This window comes from Geotrypetes seraphini, chromosome 5, assembly GCF_902459505.1.
Source record: "Geotrypetes seraphini chromosome 5, aGeoSer1.1, whole genome shotgun sequence".
NCBI classification, from domain to species: domain Eukaryota; kingdom Metazoa; phylum Chordata; class Amphibia; order Gymnophiona; family Dermophiidae; genus Geotrypetes; species Geotrypetes seraphini.
Window position 1 is genome coordinate 150,251,412 of NC_047088.1, and position 20,695 is coordinate 150,272,106.

At 41.4% G+C, this 20,695-nt stretch overlaps 2 protein-coding genes across 2 annotated transcripts in view; both read right to left on the reverse strand.

Annotated features, from left to right (window-relative positions):
- CNBD2 (cyclic nucleotide binding domain containing 2) overlaps positions 1–20,305 on the reverse strand; it is a 162,966-nt gene extending 142,661 nt beyond the window's left edge. Inside the window, exon 1 of the mRNA XM_033944929.1 lies at positions 20,089–20,305. The gene's annotated coding sequence lies outside the window, so the exon portion shown is untranslated. The remainder of the gene's footprint in view (positions 1–20,088) is intronic.
- On the reverse strand, positions 15,826–19,938 carry LOC117360698. Its single transcript, XM_033944930.1, has 2 exons — positions 19,483–19,938; positions 15,826–16,946 (listed from the first exon to the last, which is right to left on the reverse strand). The coding sequence occupies exon 2, from the start codon at positions 16,877–16,879 to the stop codon at positions 15,869–15,871; it is 1,011 nt and encodes a 336-aa protein (XP_033800821.1). The 5' UTR covers positions 16,880–16,946; positions 19,483–19,938; the 3' UTR covers positions 15,826–15,868.
- Positions 20,306–20,695: the final 390 nt, after the last annotated feature.

A 20,695-nucleotide genomic window follows, 5' to 3' on the forward strand; every position in this document is an offset into this window, starting at 1 on the left:
TTTCGTCCATTCTTGACCTTTTCCATTCCTTAAACGAAGTTTTCTTGTCTCTGATCGCTTCCTTCACCTCTACAGTGAGCCATGCCAGTTCTTTTTCCTCTTGAATCCCTTGTTGATACGCGGTATATATAGATTTTGCGCTTCGGTGATTGTGTTCTTAAAAAGCGCCCAAGCTTGCTCTAGCATTTTTACAGTGCTTATCCTCTTCTTAATCTTCTTCCCCACCATGAGTCTCATCCCTTTGTAATTCCCTTTTCGGAAGTTCAGTGCCATGGCTGTAGTTCTAGACCAATGTTTCACCCCTATGTCCAAGTTGAAGCGGATCATGTTGTGATCGCTGTTTCCCAGCGTCCCTTCCACTTCTATACCTTGTGCCAGTCCTCGCAGTCCATTTAGAATTAAGCTCAGAATTGCATTTCCTCTTGTATTTTCCTTGATAATTTGTTCCAGGAAGCAATCGCCTACAGCATCCAGGAACTTGATCTCCTTAGCGTAGCCGGAGGTGCCTAGGTTCCAGTCTATCCCCAGATAATTGAAGTCACCCATGATAACTGTGTTGCCTCCCTTGCAGTTGCGTTTAATCTCGTCCGTCATTTCTCCATCAATTTCTTTGGACTGCCCTGGAGTCGGTAGTAGATGCCGATCTTTGTTTCCAGTCCATTTGTTCCTGGAATTTTGACCCATAGAGACTCTAACTTATCCGTCTGATGTGGCGTGTTCTCTCCAGTAGATTCAATTCCCTCTTTGACTATATGGCAATGCCCCCACCTTTTTGAGCCACTCTGTCTCTGCGGTATAGTTTGTATCCCGGTAGCATAGTGTCCCAGACGTTTTCCTCAGTCCACCATGTTTCCGTGATGCCGAAGATGTCCACGTTATCTTTTTCTGCCATAGCTTCTAATTCACCCATCTTATTTCTTAGGCTCCTTGCTACTGATATCATTTGGGATCAATATAAAATTTTGAAAGTAGTCCAATAGGATGTCTGTGATAGCTTGCCCGACTACCTGGCTAAGCACCTGGTGTTGTATAGATCATCTAGAGCATTGAGATCTGATAACCATTTGCTGCTTGATACAGGTATAATGAACACTGTCCGATATGTGCAAACTAAAAAATTGTATTTTTCCATTGCTGGGCTAGCCTTATGGAATGCATTGACAGGCACTCTAACAGTTTTCTAAACTGTAACAAGTTTCCACAGAACCTTAAAAGCCTCCTCTCTTTGTACAAGCATTCCTCTGTAATGATTATATGTTTCCATTCTAAGACAGTAATTGCAAACCACGGCTATGTTTTATGATGGCAAGCAGCTCCCGCAAATGGTAAGCGTTTTACTATGACTGTTTCTGTGCCTGCAGTTTGGTCGGTAGCCTTTGAAACCTTTGAAAAAATTCCTATTACTACTAAACACAAAGATTGCTGGACTACAGGTTGATAATGTGGTTTTAACCTTTAGTTGTTTCTGAATTAGTTTTAGTTCCCCTCGACCCTGAAGAAAGTTTCTAGTGAAACATGCATGTCGAGAGAGATGGCTATTGAAAGAGAATAAGCACAATGAAGAAATTTTCTAAAAGCTAAGTGAAAATTATTTACATAATGAATGAATAAAAGAACAAATAAGAAGAAAAATTTGAAAATACAAAAATAATTTTTACAAATATTTAATATAAGTTGGACCGATGGAGATTAAAACAACCAGAAGTAGAATGTACCTGGTTATATTCTGAAGGTCCATACAAAAAAAAAAAAAAACAGTATTAGATTGCAATAAATGTTTAAGTCACTGGGTTCAGCATTGCAATCTCTTACTAGTACTTGAATTGGGTGGCCATTCTAAGGGCTCCTTTTACAAAGGTGCGCTAGCGCCTTAATGCATGGAATAGCACGCGTTCAATTGCCCCGCGCGCTAGCCGCTACCACCTCCTTTTGAGCAGGCAGTAGATTTTTGACTAGCGTGTGCTAATCTGGTGGGTGTGCTAAAACGCTTAGCGCACCTTCGTAAAAGGAGCCCTAAGATTAACATGATATGGTGTCCATACTCTGACCTCTACCTTTCTGTTTGCTTTTTTTAATGTGGATTTTTAACTCTGTTTGTGCTTAAAGCTATGTATGGACCTGATGGGCCGCCGCGTGAGCGGACTGCTGGGCTTGATGGACCTCAGGTCTGACCCGGCAGAGGCACGGCTTATGTTCTTATGTTGATTGTGAGCCACTTTGCTTTAAAGCAGATTAGAAATGTTTTAAATAAATCAATCTGAAAGTTAAGAGAACCTCCAGTTTGTTGCAATGTACACCTTCCAAAGCGGATCTTCAACCCACCCCAGTTGGCCCACTTCAAATACATTTTTCTCAAATTTAGCCCAATGTTAAAATGAGCTTGACACTTTTGCCATAAGTGTTCTATTCAGATATAAGACATACATGTGGCTCCAGTGTACTGCATGTCATCAGAAAATAATTACTAACTTCTCAATTCTGGTGCAAAGTGACTGCTAAAGAGGGAAAATTCAAAGCAAAAGATATGAAAATTCATTCAAATTAGGATATATTTAAAAACTTATATTAAGATTATTTTAATATTAGACTTCTTAGAAAGAATTGTCAAAATAAAGCAAAACATTGAAAAATGCTTGAGTACCTGATTGTAAAAACCGCTTAGATAACCTTGATAGGCGGTATATAAAATCCTAATAAACTTGAAACTTGAAACTTGAACCATGAATACAGATGCTTACATGTGTCAATCATTTGAAACTAGGATAGCACTGATTTGGGGGAAATCAATCGATGATCATTAGGTTACCTGTTTGTAAGTTTCAGTTTAATTTGATGAAACTTCAAAAATATTTGCACAGACAAGCTAGAAATGCTTGGTTGCTACAATAAACAGGAAAGGTGAGGGGGACTCCTCCCCCCCCTATTTTTCCCTCCCCTTCCTTGACAAAGTTCATAGGAATAAACAATATTGGAAGATGTCCATATTTAGGCTCCTAGTAAACAATTTCAAAACTAGAAATACAGGAGTTAATATTCACCCCATAGTGGTTAGCTCCACAAGCTGGGCCCCAATCTGGCTACCAGAACTTTTGTGGCTGATAAGTTATCTGGATCTGGCTGATATTCAGTTATGGTGTACCCAAACAACTAAGTCAATGTATATATAATATAGATTAATAGTTGGAATTTAACACATGGAATCAAACCGAAATGCACAAATAATCCTATGTTCTTATATTATACAATGTAATATCAGTCTTTAAATGGTCATCTCACATATGCTTAGAAACATGGAGCACGCCAATGGACAGGGACCACATTTCTCCTTCTTCTTCAGAAGACCCAATGAAAGTTTCATGTGATAGTGTGTAATTAACTGTCATTCGACTAATTTTCAAAATGCTGTCTTCCCACTTCTAAAGATCTTTCAGCCAGGTACTTGTGACTTGGATTGGCCTCCTTGAAGATTGGATACTGGGCTAGATGGACCATTGGTCTGAACAAGTAAGGCTATTCTTATGTTATGCTAGTATGCTTGCAGATTTTTCTGTCTTGAACTTTTTGAGGTGGAGGATGACTTGTGCTTCCACTGCATTGACTCCATTTTGGACTCAGGATCTCTGTGATAAACCCAAGTATCATCTCCAGTCACCAAACAATGAAAAAAAATCACTTGGTATTCATGGAGCATCTCCAAGTTCCCCTAATAGCACTGGAGCCGTTGGCCTTCTGACGTGGTGTCAGCATTCTTGGAACCCATCTTGCACTAACCTTGGACATGCTCAACTTTTCATTAATTATTTTTCAAACTGTACCTGCTGAGATGCCCATTACTTCAGCTGTTCAGGAAACCTTAATCGATTTGTCTGACAAAATTAAATCCTCGACTTTCTTGCACATTTCTGTGAAAGTTGGTTCCACAGGCCATCCAGTGTGAGGGTTGTCTTCAATTGACTCTCTACCCCACTTGAACTTCTTGTTCTAAATTTTACTTTGTAAGATGATGATGGGGCAGTCTCATCATAAACTCAGTCATGCATTCATGGATCTCCTTTGGCCTTTTCCCTTCTTTTGTGAGAAATGTTATCACCGAATGGTGCTCCAAATCTAGCAGTTTCTTACATGAAACACACAATGACTCTCCTGACATCCTGTCTCTTGGAATGTTAGACCTGCACTGAGCCGCAATTGTGCACGAGTAACCTTGAGTTGTTTCGATACGCTTTCTACTGTCTTTCTTACTCAGGTAGATAAATTATTGAATATCTCTCATAACTTTGTAGTGGCAAAAGAGATCAGCTATTTATGTGGCCTATCTTAGGCATTAAACTTAGCTGACCAGTGTTTAAATATTTGTGGCTAGCCGGATAAGTCATGAGATATAGTTAGCTAGCTGTTAGCCACTAACAGTGATATTCAACAGTAGACAGCCTGCTTTCTTCCACTGAATATTAGCAGTTAGATAGTCGAGCACTATTTAACTGGTCAGGAGCCATTCCTGGCCAGTTAAATATCGCTGAATATCGGGCAGATTATTCATAACCAGAAACTTCATGGCATCATCCTTTCATATATTATAACTATGCCATTATATTTAGTGAAAGCTACAAAATATTGCCTAATTTGACCTAAACTTCCAGGAATTGTCAATGCTCTTGCGGCATGTTGCTAGAATGGCCACATGTGGCAACAATGACTTTAATGGTGTTGATTACTGGGAACTTCAGAAATATGTAATAGTCATGGAGGATCACAGAAGGCTAGAAGCTTTGAGCAGACAACTTTACACATTTAGGCTGAGAAAGATATACAGATAGTACTTACATTGTAAGATTAAAAAAAACCAGAATTCCTTAAGACTTAGTTCTCTGCTGAAAAGAATCACTGAGCAACAAAGGTTAACCATTACCAGCATATGGCATTTGCGTAACTGTGAGCCTGGCAAATTCAGAATCCTGCATATTCCATCAGACAGACTTCTGAGGGATAGAAAATGATGATCAATTATAATTGGATGATAAATGTGTAGCCCCTTTACACAGTACTTGGGACAGAAACCCTATTTAGGCAAAGTGGTCTCTCATTTTTTTTAAAAAAGGCTTGTCTTCATAATAAAAGGGTTGCCTTGTTTCCCTTTTTTGTCATTTTAAATCAATTTTTATATTACAGTTTCACTTTATATTAATTGAATTCATTAACTCCTGTAGCCTGCAATTATGTATTGCAGCATTATTTTGCTATAGCTGCATTATATACCCTGATCTCTTTCAATATGGCTGCTATTCATATAGGTGCATGATATTTGCACACAGTTGTACTTTGTACTTTCTTCCCTTACCCTCCTTGGTAGAGCACAGGAATATAGAGAATTATTGCAGATAAAGATCATATAGCCTATCCGCCTCCCCCCCATCACAATAGTCCAGCTCTACAATCCTTTCCTCTCCCTCAGAAATCTGCTCTGCTTGTCATATGCTTTCTTGACTACAAGCACTGTCTTCATCTCTACCACCTCTACTGGTAGGTTGTTTCAAGTGTTCACCACCTTTCTGTATAGAAATATTTCCAAATATTACTCCTAAATCTACCTACTTTCACTCTCATCCTAGAGCTTTCTTTCCTTGAAAAGAACCCACTTTCTATGCTTTCATATGTTAGAAATATCTGTCTGTATCATATCTCCCTCTCCTGCTTTTCTTCCAAATTAGATCTTTAAGGGCTCCTTTTACAAAGGTACGTTAGGGCCTTAACGCGCAGAATAGCGTGCACTAAATTGTCCCGCGTGCTAGACCTTAACGTCAGCATTGAGCTGGCGTTATTCTAGAAGCGTACCGTGCGGTTTGGCGCGCAGTAATTTTGTGCGTGCACTAAAAACACTAGCGCACCTTAGTAAAAGGAGCCCTAAGTCTTTCTCCATATACTTTCTCCATATACTTTTTTGGTGAACGTGCTCTGGATTGTCTTCATCCCCATGAATATGAAACTAGTCTTGCATTGGTGTATCAACAGCATTACACTGATGAGTGAAGAGTTATGAAGCTAAACAAGATGAACAGGTAAACCTTTCTGATCTTGAAGAGACTCTGGTCAAAGATCAGTTTTTCTTGTATTTGGTCCTACAAAAGAAGAAGAAATAGAGGTGCTCAATCCTGCAACATACAATTAAATCTTCTAATGAAAGGTGTGCCCTATATCATTGTCTCCTTAATATTCCGCTAAGGAACATGCAAAAGAACTAGAAATTATTAGCCAACAACTATTTTTATGTAAATGTTAAACTTTTAATGTAATGTAACAATGACAAATCTTTATACATACATACATTTACATTTTATTGACATTGTGAAAAATAATAGGATGAGATAATGCAGTATTACATCACAAGTTTATAAACATGTTGCTCTACAATGCTCTGTTGAGTATGACAGTGATAGAATTTGTCACCATCCCCGTGGATAACCGCAGGAAACCATCCCCGTGTCATTTTTTAACGAGAGACGGAAGAATCAAAGTACACTTCTCCTCCCCACAATTGTTATTGTCTTGATGGATTTATCAAGTGTTGTTTCTGAGACTATGTATGATTTTTCTTGTACACTTGTTGAATGATTAAAATGGAATAAAGAATTTAAAAAAAAAAAAAAAAGTACACTTCTCCTTTCGTATTCGCTATGATAGGGGATTAACAGACCCGCGAATACAGAAAAACCGTGAATAACTTTTTCATATGTTATTCACTGTTTTCTATTAAAAACCATCGTGAATATGGTGAAACTGCGAATAACGTGGTGGGAGACCTGGCCTGTTCTTGAAGGAAAGGCAAAACACAGTGAAGAAAGTGCTGGGAATCAGTGATTTTCTCTGTAAATACTTGGAATCAGCGATTTCTCTATGCAAGCTGATGTAATTTGGGGGGAGGAGCCAGCAAGCTAAAAACCATGAATAATCAAAACCGCGATTGCTGAAACCGTGAATACTGAGGGAGAAGTGTATGAATGGGCACAACCACTAACCCTCAAGCTTTGTATTGAAGAATGCTGGTGTAGAAGGACTGAGGTTGTGATAGACACTAAAGAATGATCTGGGATGGTTTCCTGCAGGGATGGGGACAGTGACAAATTCTGTAACCGTGTCATTCAAGAGCTACATATGACAAAATATTATATACATACAGAAATACTTGGTTCTTCCAACATTCAATATTTCATATTTTCCTGAGCTAAATTTGGGCCAACAGGTATTCTCCATATTACTGCAACTAAATTTTAGCATCCACAAAATTGTCTTTGCATGTGTAAACTTCCTTCAGTGGTAGTTCCAGTAACCTCATTTCCGGAGTTACTGGAAGATCCTCCAAGTAATCTGCTTGATCTAGGTTTTAATTTTTCTTCCAAAATGCCCATTAACATAGGTCAAACCCATTATATATGGTATAATGCATTCTTGTTCACAATTTCTCCAGCAAATATATAACACCACTTGTGAGCTGATTCACTAAGGCTTTTCCCAAATATACAAGTACATGTGCCAACAAGATTGCACATATTTATACACACATTGTGTGGAGGCATTCCTAGGGATGTCACTTGAATGTAGCCAGGACAGAACTGCAATCTACATACATGTATGCACTTAAGGGAAATTCTATAAGAGGACACCTAAATTAAGCACCTGGTAGAAGTCTAGTCTATAAAGGAAAGGAAGAACCTTCTTTCCTATAAAGTGCACATAACTCTGGGCACCCTATACAGAATTCCCCCATAAATGTTAGTACTTATATTATAGAATAGTCCCAATATACAGTATGGGCTGGATTCCGAAAAAGCTCAAAATTCGGTAACATGAAAGATCAGCACTGAACGGTATTCTATAACGGTGGCTCCCAGAGGCGTAATAAAGGGGAGTGGAGCTGACCGGGGAGAGTGCCGAGGCTAGCGCGAGCAGAGGTTGGTGATGCTGCTCGCCCCAGCAAAGAGTTAGAGGCACAGGGGAAGGTGCCCATGTGGTGGGGAAGGGGCAGGGAAGGAGCAATGAGCCAGAGAAGGGGACACCACTGCCCTAGGTGCCTCCTACCCTCACTATGCCACTGGATGTTCCAGGATCAGCTTCCCTTATAGTGCCCAACTTGCACGCTGGGATTTATATCTGGTTTCACTTGGTATAAGTCCTCGTGCCCAAAGCTGAGCGCGGATGTACCTAAGTTCTAGGAATGCCCCTAATCTTCCATGGCCACACCTCTTTTGAGTGCTAGAAAATTTCAGCATGAATTCATGTTTAAAGTCTGCATCTGCTTTAGGGAGCCAGACTGAAAAATTCCTTATACAATAGTTCATAGTAGGATTAATGCATTTAAAGATGGGGACCTCATGAAGAAACTTATTGCTTTACATAAAGATTTTTTCAGTCTGGCTCCCTGAAGCAGATGCAGACTTTATACATGAATTACTACTAATCATTTAGTGTTGTGCACATTATAGGCAGGTACTTTCTCTGTTCCAAGTGGGCAATTTAAGTTTTGGTTGTTTTTTTTTTTTATACCTGGGGCAGGAGAGGGTTAAGCAACTCATTCAGGGTCATAATGAGCTGTAGTGGGAACTGAACCCAGTTCCTCAGGATCAAAGCCTGCTGCACTAACCATTAGGCTACTCTTCATGCAGGAATTAGTAGACAGGCTGAAGAACTCAGATAAATAATATTGATAAAATTTAATAATAAGTTAAATGAAGTAATAATAATAAGTAAAATGAACTGCTGTTTAACCACAAGGCCCGGGTAGTGGGACTTGGGAGTAAGCCTGATTGGAGACAACTGGGACTTCGTGGACAGCTAAGTTGTTTTTTTTTCCTTGCTCAAGTTGCAATATTTCTGACTGTGCCTCTAGACTGCAATCTTTTTTCACACAATGTTTGTATGTGAGATGGGTGTGAGGTGTTTTTTGGGGGGGCTGCTATTGTGTCTCCATTTCTCACCACTGTTTTTGATATAGTGAAGACACATAAGTGGAGTTTTTTTAGCCATATGAAACTTAACTGAGGCTTTTTCTCCACTTTTTTTCTGTCTTCTTTTTTTCAGACTGTGGATATGTGTGTGATGTGTGGGTGGCCTTAAATGTTCGTTTTAGTGCGCATTTTGAGGTAAATGGCCCTTATATTAAACCATATTAAGAGGTATAGTGTGAGGTATACCATGTAGTAATTGCTAGCATAGACAGCGTTAAGGGGCTTTGTGGTGTTTTTGCAGTTGGTGAGCGGTAAATTATGCATTAAGGGGGTAATTCTCAAGCATTATTGAACTGTTGGTGATTAATTCTGATGGTGATATCGTGCCTGCTAAGCCGTTCTACCACCAAGACACGGCTGCCGGCACAGCATGCAACACATATTATTCTTTAACTTGTGCACGCAACTTTGCAGACTAACCGCCAGATTCTATGTAGGTCACTCAAAAGTTGAACGCCCAAATTTGGGTGCCTAGGGCAGATATGTTCATAAGTTGAGGCATCAGTAATCAATGTTAGCGGCAACAATTTGGATATGCATGCGCATCTGTCCTAGGCACTATTCTATAACATCTGTGCCAAAATTTTCTAGCACTCAACTCAAAAGGGGTGTGGCCTCAGAAGGGGCGTGGAAGATCGAGGGCATTCCTAGAACTTAGGTACATTGTTATAGAATACTGTCATTGGTACACACAGCTGCCGAGGCACAAGTATAGACATCAGGTTTCAGCGGGTATGCCCAAAGTAAGGGACATAATCATCACTAAGATGTGCCAAGGGCCTTTTCTTGAATACTATCTTAGCACAGATCTTTCCGGCACCTAATTTTGGATGCTGTGGACTGAATCCAGCCCTAAGTGTACAGTTATATAAGGGGCCACATCATGGGCAAAGAATGGCCATGGAAAGCTGTAAATACTGCACACTAAGGCCCATATTCTATAAACAGTGCCTTAAGTTAGGCACCAGGAGGCATTCTACCGGTGCTTAACTTAAGTGGAATATGCTGTTTAAAAAAAATGTAGGTGTACCTGCATCATGGCTACAAAGGTGCTTTACGACACCTTGCGCCACTGTAAGCATGGAAAATGCCAGAAGTGGTGTTAGGCATTACAAAGCACCTCCATAGCCATGATTCAAGTGAAAGGTAGGCACCGGAAATGTAGGCTTTGAAAATCCTGGTCTATATTTCCGGCGCCTACCTTTTACAAAGCCGTAATTCTATAAGCGGCACCATTGCATGACTGACACATTATTGATGGCTGTTTTTTTTTTTAGGTGGCCAATGGCGCCACTTATAGAATCTGGGCCTAACTGACTAATGTGAGTTAACACTGACCCACTTACCACCTCCTAAATAGGAAGCATTAAATGCTTCTGTGCTAATTCCAAATAGCATTCTGTATGCTAAAGGAACTTTTAACAAGGGACCTGTAAAGACAAACACTGGGAATGCCCCCAATGGTTGCCACTTTATATATGCAGCTACTGCATTCAGAAGTCCCATGTTAAACTGTGGTAACTGTATATTTTAGCACAATTATATAAAAGGGCTGAAATAAACTAAATGCTTTCCTTTGTTCATTGTCCATAAACAGTAGAGAGGTATTTTATTAATAGGGTGTACAGATACTATATTTATTTTGTACCTGGACTTGAGTAACAAGGAGCGATAGTGGGATTTGAACCCAGTTAACTTAGGTTCTCAGGCCACTGGACTAACCACTAGGCTACTCCTTCACTCATGCTGTCACCTCTAGAGTTGGATATTTGAGGTTATTACGTTTATATAATACACTCCTTGGACATTTCACAAGGGCATCCTACTATGAAACTATCCCCCACATATCTACAGGAAAATACCTTGATGAACCAGGCTCCTGTTTTAGTTCAAGTATTTTACAATTATCAAATACCAGTACATAATTACTGTACATACATTTTATATCCTTATGACAGTACATATTCTTATGTTCTTTTCATATTTGGGACCATTAGTTGAATTTCACTGTTATATTTAAACCTTTTCCTACTACTATTACACTTATGCTTTATTATTGATTAAATATAATGATATGTAGTATCTATCACTCCAAATAATTGTCATTTTGGGGAACAAATTTATTGTTAGATTTAAAAAAATAATAATAATAATTAACAAAATAATGTCAAATGATACCTTACCCATTTTGATCATTTTGCATTCTGTTAAATAAAGTTCCCTTAACTCTGTAAATTGCACTAGCAGTGATTATTTCTCAGTGCAAATACCTTTTTTTTTTTTTTTTTTACATTCCATACATTTTAAATTCCAAACTTTTACTACTACTAATCAATTCTATAGCGCTACTAGACATATGCAGCGTTGTACATCAAAACACAGAAGAGACAGTCCCTGCTTATAAGAGCTTACAATCTAGTCAAGACAGGCAAACTGGACAAGAAGGTGCATCAATGCACTATGCTCAGGTGGAGAAATTACTCTCCTCCTCACCAGTGTGTCACGGCACACCAGAAATCTCAGGCAGCACACAGTTTCCGATACACTGTTTTAAACAGTAGTAGGAAAAATATACTGTTCTTGAAAGAGTTCAAACACACAGCAAACTGCACCAACTTCTGAACCCTCTACAACAGTGTTCTTCAACCACCGGTCCATGGACCAGTGCCAGTCCACAGAAATTTCCTGCCGGTCCACAGGGCCAGCACGTGCATCAGGCCCAAAACAGAGTTCTTCAACTGCCGGTCCATGGTGCGATCGATGCGGCGTTATCTTCGAGCCAGCTCCCTCTTCCTAACTGATTCAGTGCACAAAGCCACGGGCAGTGGCTCCTACAGGCATCCTGCGCCTGAACCGGAAGCCTTCTCTCTGACGTTGCAAAGTCAGAGGGAAGGCTTCCAGATGAGGCACGGGCGTGCAAGGTGCAATTAGTACTATTATGGGGGTGGGGTCTGGGGTAGAGATGGGCGGGGTCTGGCCCAAGACTTAGCCCAGTGTTCTTCAACCGCCGGTCCACGGACCGATGCCGGTCCACAGAATAATTCTTTTATTTCTGCCTGTCCATAGGTGTAAAAAGGTTGAAAAATACTGCTCTACAACTTCAGTTCCCAGGTGTTTCTTTACCGTTAGCTCCAGCACTACTTAAGAGGATTTTCTTTAGCAGGCAAACACTGTAATGGCAAACATTGCTCATTAAGTAATACAGTGCAAATATTGGTCTAATGAGGTTTTCACCTGCCTCGGAGGGAAAAGTTCCAGCAACAATACAATTTCCCAGCAAAAGAAAGTAAAATGCAGATATCAAAATACCTCTTTTCTTTCCTTAAAGAAAGGCACAGCTCTTTCCTTTCAAGAGGAAAACACACCCACACAGTTCCTACTTGCAAATGGCCAGAGTTTCTTTCTCTTTCTCAGAGTTCACCTCCATATAGTTCTGTGGCAGTGTTAGCAACAATGGAAGCTCAGCCGTGTCCATGAGCTCTCCAACCTCTGAACTCTCTGGGGCTCGTCCCAGCATTTGTTCTTTTTCAGCCATTTCAACACTTTGCCCATGCCATGGTTCCTGAGGGAAGTTCCTGCCTTCAGCTTCCTGCTTCCCTTTCTGCCTCCTCTGCTAATTCAAAGCTCTCTCCTTAAGTAACTCAATGCCCCACCCCCTTCTCCTATGGAGGGGGATGGGCTGTAGCTCTCTCGGGAGCAGAGCATGGCTCAACTTAGACTCCCTGCCCTTAGCTTTCCTTAAAGGAATAGGCTCCCTTTTTACAGCTGGAACCTTGGGATGTTTGGCAGCAGTTTTCTTCTAAGAGACATTCTGCCTAGTGAAACTAGTCTCATGTCTGTCTTACTCTGTCTCACTATCAGAGGGGTAGTCAGCCACTTCCATACCAGTGCTGCTAACCTGGACAGCTCTTCTGATCAGAGACCGTGTCTTAATTCTGCTTTCCCCTGAGACAAAGCCAGGGCTGGCAATGGGTTTGTCATAAATTGTGTCTGTGTTTTTCAGGCTGGAATTAGGGACCATTCACGAACTGATCTCAACTGACTACATACTATATATACTCGAATATAAACCGAGATTTTGGGGCCAAAAAATTGGGGCGTAGCAAGACAGGGATTAATTATAACAACCTTAGGTGTAGATGAATCTTGGACCTGCAATTCTTAGGTGTAGATGAATCATGGAGCTGTAGTTCCAGTGAGACTAGAAGCTTCTTTAGTTATTTGTTCCTCACATATAGGTTCCCTCTCTCCAAATATGAGATTATTGGTAGAGTCAAGTATCCTGTGAAGATTTGAAACCCGGAAGAGAGATGTAAATGACATTAAAATGTGACGTTTTCCTTAATACAGGACATAACTGATTTATATGGCAAAAGGAAACATGAATAACCCAGCCTGCAATGGATAGCTTAGACCAGGGGTGGGCAACTCCGGTCCTCAAGGGCCGGAATCCAGATGGGTTTTCAAGATTTCCTCAATGAATATGCATGAGATCGATTTGCTTGCACTGCTTTCAATGAATATTCATTGGGAAAATCCTGAAAACCCAACTGGATTCTGGCCCTCAAGGACCGGAGTTGCCCACCCCTGGCTTAGACCTAACAACAATGTTGTATGATCTAGCTTGGAAAAACCATTTTATTGGTTTTGTTGGTTAAAGCAGACCCTAAATATAATTATGCACATTTCCTTTTTAAAAAAAAATAACCAGTCTTATTTATGGTCCAAAGGATTGGATTTATCCAGACCTACCAAAAATTACACAGGAAAGAAGAAAATTATTCTATACAGTTTAGTTTGTTTTGGTTATACTGTCTTTACTGATATTACAGGCCAAGGCAGTCTACATTTAGAAAAAAAGAGAAGTCCAAAATAAGAGACGTGGGACTGCAGAAGACAAACGTGAGTAGGGATGGAGGAGTGGTAGACCCCAATTGATTTTCAGAGGGTTGTGTTCGTGAGGAGCTAGCTAAAATAAAGATAGACAAAGCAATGGGGCTGGATGGTGTATATCCAAGGGTGCTGAAGGAACTTAGGAAAGTTCTGGTGACTCCGCTGACTAACCTTTTCAATGAGTCTCTAGAGTCGAGAGTGGTACCGGAGGACTGGAGAAGGGTGGATGTGATCTCTGTCTACAAAAGTGGAAGTAAGGAAGAAGTAGGGAATTACAGGCCATTAAGTCTGACTTCTGTGGTAAGCAAATTAATGAAAATGTTTTTAAAAGAGAGAATGGTGAAGTTTCTAGAATCCTGTGGATTACAGGACTGGAGGCAACATGGATTCACTAGAGGTAGATCTTGTCAGACAAATCTGATCAATTTCTTTGACTGGGTGACCAGAGAATTGGATAGAGGGAATGCACAAAGTGGCAGGCTGGGTCAAGAAATGGTTGAGTGGAAAGCGACAGAGGGTAGTGATCAATGGAGATCGCTTTGAGGAAAGGGATGTTACCAGTGGTGTGCCTCAAGGTTCTATTCTTAGGCCTGTTCTTTATAACATTTTATAAATGATATTGCTGCAGGGCTGTCGGGTAAGATTTGCCTCTTTGCGGATGATACCAAAATCTGCAATAGAGTAGGCACACCGGATGGTGTGAATAAAATGAAGAAATACCTGGCGAAGCTTGAAGAATGGACTGAAATTTGACAGCTAAAATTTAATGCTAAGAAATGCAAGGTCATGCATTTGGGCTGCAAAAACCTGAGGAACAGTACAGTTCAGGGGGTGAAGAACTTATGTGCACCACAGAAGAGTGGGATTTGGATTTGATTGTATGTGATGATCTTAAGGTGGCCAAACAGGTTGAAAAGTTGATGGTGAAAGCTAGAAGAATGCTAGGGTGCTAGTAGGATAAAGGATAAAGGAGGTATTGATATCCCTGTATAAGACTTTGGTGAGACCTCATTTAGAATATTGCGTACAATTCTGGAGGCCACACATTGAAAAAGGATGGAGTCTGTCCAGAGGAAGGCTACTAAAATGGTGCGTGATCTTCATCATAAGGCGTGTGGGGACAGACTTAAAGATCTCAATCTGTATACTTTGGAGGAAAGGCGGGAGAGGGACATATGATACAGATGTTTGAATACCTACATGATGTAAATGCGTGTATGAGTCAACTCTATTTCATTTGAAAGGAAGCTCTGGAATGAGAGGGCATAGGATGAAGTTAAGAGTGATAGGCTCAGGAGTAATATAAGGAAATATTTTTTACAGAAAGGGTGATAGATGCGTGGAACAGTCTCCCAGAAGAGGTGGTGAAGACAGAGACTGTCTGAATTCAAGAAAGCCTGGGATAGGCATGAGGGATCTCTTAGAGAGAGGAAGAAATAATGGTTATTCTGGATGGGCAGACTGGATAGGTAATTTGGCCTTTATCTGCCATCATGTTTCTATGTTACTATTATCAAGAAACGCATAACTAACTTTACACTTCAAACAAATTAAAATCAAAATGTGACTTCAAGGAAAGCTCCTAATGCCCTAACCTGGTGCCTTATCATAAGCCTGTTTAAAAAAAATAAAGTTTTAAGCTGAGTTTTAAAACCCTGGAGAGATAATTTTCCTCAAATAGCACTAGGAACATTATTCAATTGAAAAGGAGCTGTAAAGAAAGCAGTACAATATAGTTGTCTGCAGCTTGGCAATTCTAGGGCCAGGAAGTGCAAACAGTGATCATACAAAGACTGTAAAACTCTGTCAGGATTATGTGTAAATATGTTTATTGAACAATAATGGCAAAAACAGTATACAGTGAATCAAAACTTTTTCCACCATACCATCACAATTCCCAATCCCCCCCCATCCCACCCCCACCCCACCCAGGCAGCAGCAACCAGAACCAATAGAAAAAACAAACAAGAAACATCTCAAGTATCCCAGAGTTGTCTACGAACATAGGAAGTAAAGGTCAAACTAAAAGAATACCAACATTGACGGAAGAGTCTACCTGTCTTGGTTGACATGTCCACAATGTCTCTGCGCTCCAGCAACATTTGCTGCAGCATTAATGCTCTCCACTGTTGAATAGTCGGGGGTTGAGAAGAGAGCCACTGCAACAGAACACACTTCCTCCCCAGCAGAATAGTCCTCTTGATAAAGGCCGAACAGCCCGGCTTGGGCGGGTGGAAACGAATCTGCAGAGTAATGAGGAAGCTCGGATGAAGTCTCCAGGAGCACCCCCATATCCGGGCCACAGCAGATACCAATTGCAACCAAAAGGCAGACACCATTGGGCAGGTCCAAAACATATGTCCAAAAGATGCCATAGGTTGTTCGCATTTACCACAGCCATGCTCCGCACTAATCCCCATCACATGCGCTCTCTTGGGGGGATAGAAAGCTCGCAAGAGAAATTTGTAATTGCGTTCCCACTCCATGGAAGATAGGCGGAGGGCATTCCCCAGGCAAAGTCCCCGTCGAATCATGTCGGCTGTGATAGGCACCTGCAAATCCATCGACCATTTCCTGGCCAAGGTTGGAAAATCAAGATCTCCCAAGCAGTCCAAAAGCAACCCATGATACAATTTCAAGGGTATCAAATCCTGTGCTGTCAGTCCAAGAACTTCTTGTAATTTAGTGTAGCTCTCCTCACACAGCACCGCCGGTGTCAGGTTCCGTAAATAATGTTGTAATTGTCTGTATGCAAACCAATCAGTTGCGGTGAGGTGGAACTGAGTGGTCAGGTCTGTGAAAGAGAGAGGAAGTCCTGTGGATTGTACGACCTGTGAAATGTACTGTAATCCCACTGAAGTCCAGCGGCGAAACGGTCCAGAATCCAAGCCAGGTATAAAATCCCCATTGCCAGCAATAGGCAAGTAAGACGTCGCCCTGGAATTGATCTTCAACAGTCTGCAAAGGGATTTCCAAGCCTTGCGCATAGCCGGCAGAAGTGGATGAGAGCTAAGCTGTGGCAAATCCGGCAAGTGGAGAGCATGTAGTAAATAACTGAAATGGTAAGGGTGAAAGCAATAACATTCTATCTCCGGTAAAGAAAAATATTTAGTATCACAAAACCAATCATGGATATGTCTGAGCTGGCAAGCAAGGTTAAATCTGGAAACACTTAAGAGACCCAACCCCCCTTTCCTACGAGGCAACATCAACTTAACTAAAGAAATCCTAGCCCGCTTCCCCTGCCAAAGATATGCAGTAAGGTGAGAATTGTGTTGTGATACATGAGCGGGAGAAAGCATGACGGGGAGCATCTGTAATACATAAAGCCATTGGGGCAGGATCATCATGTTGTAAAGGGCAATACGACCCGAAAGGGACAAAGGCAGTCGCCTCCAGTTAGCTAAAGTAGACTCCGTGCGACGGAGCAGAGGCAAGATGTTCGCAGTGTACAGCCGATCCAGGTCCCGAGGTATAACCACCCCCAAGTAACGCAAGGAAGAAGAAGCCCATTGTAATGGAAATTCTCCTAGCCAATCCTGACGTACTGCCTCTGTGGTTGGTAACGCTAGGGATTTCTGCTTGTTAAGGGTCAAGCCAGAGTAAAGGTGAAATTCATCAAGAATGTCCAACGCACGAGATAAAGAGCGATGAGGGTCCCCCAGAGTTAGTAAAAGGTCATCCGCAAATGCCAACACCCGTAACTGGGCAGATCCCTCAGACAACCCAACAATCACATCATCTCTCTGAAGAGTACGCAACAGGGGGTCCAAATACAGCAAGAAAAGCAGCGGAGAAAGCGGACATCCCTGTCTCGTCCCCCTACCCACAAGAAAACCAGTGGAACGCACCCCATTAACTATTATCGAGGCCGTGGGATCTGTGTAGAGCGGTCGAAGCAATGCCAAGTAACTATCCGGAAGTCCAATATGCTGCAACACCTGAAACAGATATTGCCACTGAACCTTGTCAAAGGCCTTTGCCGCGTCCAATCCAACCAACAAACCCGGGCATTGGGAATGTTGCGCCCGCGAGAACGCCATCAACACTCTCCGAACATTCAAAACCGAGTGCCGCTCCCTGACAAAACCCACCTGCTCAGGCACTATGATGGAAGGTAACAAAGGTGCCAACCTATCTGCCATCACTCGAGCTAAAATTTTTACATCAACATTCAGAAGCGAAATCGGCCGGTATGATTCAATCTCAGTGGGTGGTTTAGATGGTTTCGGAATTAGGGTGATAAGAGCGTCATTCGCATAGCAGGGAAAGGCACCGCAGTCACGAACTGCCGAATAATAATTCAGCAGAGGCTCCCCCAAGACCGATGATAAGATCTTATAGAACTCCGGAGAATAGCCATCCGGTCCCGGAGCCGTGCAAGTTTTCAATGTTTGGATTGCTCGCAATACTTCTTGTGCGTGTAAAGGCCTATCTAATCGAGATATCTGAGCTGGCGATAATTTAGGCATCCCCGCGTCCTCTAAATAATCACACACATCAGGGCCCATATCTCTGTCAGGATTATATAAATTTGCCAAATAATGAGGGGTCCCAATCGCCAACCCTTATAACTTAAAATCTAAAGCTTAAATAAAGCCCTAAATTGAACAGCTAATAAAAAAAAACCTTCTTTAACAGTGGGGAAATATGATCAAAATTTCATGCTCTACAGAGCAAATTGTATATAATAATGTTTGAAGATACTTTAAATTGTTCCAAACATTACAATAATCTATACATCAAATAAGTAGAGCTTGTAAGAACAAATGAAAAGCTATGTCATCAAAGAACCCCCATACTAATCAAAGTTGCCATAAAACAAAAACTGTTTTTAAGAACATAAGAATAGTCTTACTGGGCCAGACCAATGGTTCATCAAGCCCAGTAGCCTGTTCTCACAGTGGCCAATCCAGGTCACTAGTACCTGGTCAAAACCCAAGGAGTAGCACTATTCCATGCTACCGATCCAGGGCAAGCAGTGGCTTCCCCCATGTCTTTCTCAATAACAGACTATGGACTTTTCCTCCAGGAAATTGTCCAAACCTTTCTTAAAACCAGCTACGCTATCCGCTCTTATCACATCCTCTGGCAACGCGTTCCAGAGCTTAACTATTCTCTGAGTGAAAAAAAATGTCCTCCAATTGGGTTTAAAAGTATTTCCCTGACTGAAGACACGTGCAGTTAAAAGATAACTGAGAGTTAATAATAACTCATAAATAGCAGAAAGATGTTAGTTAGTAGTGTAACTGTTCTTCACAAGAGGGGCTTACCATCACAAACCACATACTGTATATACTGTGGCAGGGACACCCAACTGACCCCTTATGGGCCCGCTGTGTCCCGGCCCGAACGAGCAGTTTAACGTGCGACCATGGTTCCTGTCCTTCCCAGTGCCTTCCACGCACACTGTTGGACTGTGTTTTATCAGGAAACTTCCAAAACAAACAAGAAAACTTCAGTCTTAGTATTTAAATGAAAATCTCCTGCTTTATTTTTCCTGGGTTTCATTTACCCTCAAAAATATTCAGACTTGTCAGGATTACAGTTCTCAGGATAATATTCAAATACAACACAAGAAAAAACCCACCTTTTGAAATCCACATGGACTGGAATGGCCCAATATTAACCTTTCACTGAAGTATCAGGGTTTGAAAGGCTTCTTATCCCTTCACCCCACCACACTTGTGGCAATAAGAGTCTTTTAAGTTTCAATAGGTTTCTTCACTTCTTCTAAGCACTACGAAAAAAAACAGTTCACTGTTCCTTTTGCCAAGCACTGCTATGTGGCACCCAGGCCTGTGCACCACTAGCCTGGCTAGCCCACCCTCCCAAACTGCAAAGCTGGGATTTCATCTAGTACAGCCCAGCCGTTTTCCCGGTCTTCTCACAAACAAGGGTTCAGGGCAACAAGGTCAGACAACTCTGCTTTATACTTTCTTAAATGGAGGAAAAAAAAGACCCAAACAGGATTTTCAGAAAGAGAAACAAATAACTGTCCCAGTACAAAAACTAAACATAAGCTTCTGCTATTCTTCTCTCTCTGTTAAGGAGTTGCTCCCAATAGAACAAAACATTCAGCCCTGGTCTCATGCTGCTACAGCAGGGGGGGGGGGAAGGAACCCCAGTAGATTAAAGAACTAAACACGGCAACAGGCTTTACAAACTTTCAGAGAAAAAAAAAACCAACTCTGACCTGATCAAGACTGCTCCACTAAAATTTCATAGATTCAGGTCACTGCTCTGCATTTGGAATACACTCCCAGTCCATTTGAGGAACACACTCTTCACTCTCAGTTGGATTTAGCTCCTCCATACAAACATCCCCTGGCCCCTCTGTAGATTCCCAGCTGCTCTCAGCTCTGGTGTTCTCACTCAGCTCCTCCTCTCCTGACTGAGCTCTGCTGCTGGAAAAAGGCTCTCTCAATGTACAGACCTCCCCCCTTGATTAGCTCAGGTGCTGGTTTGCTAAGCTGGCTGATTCCTTGGCGAGAGCACTTTCGTGCCTTTTCTTAAAGGGCCAGACTTGAAAGGAGCAGCACAGAAATGTTTCTCCTTTTTGGGCCATGCTATCCTGGCTCTGATTCTGAGCACAGGGGTAGAACTAACAAAGTCTAGTTCTGGTTCAAAGTCCATTATCTCAGGGTCAGGGTTAGGTATCATTGTTCACTCAGACATAGTTCTGTTTTTGAGTCTTCATTTATGGTTTATTTGAGCCTTTTTATATTCAAGCATGTTTTTTAAGCCTGTATTTATCCCTTGTCATCATCCCCTTGTGTTTTACCATATTGTAACACTGCTTG

Coding starts and splice junctions, on each gene's coding strand:
- LOC117360698 (XM_033944930.1), bottom strand. CDS start 16,879: ATGCGCAAGGCTTGGAAATCCCTTTGCAGACTGTTGAAGATCAATTCC.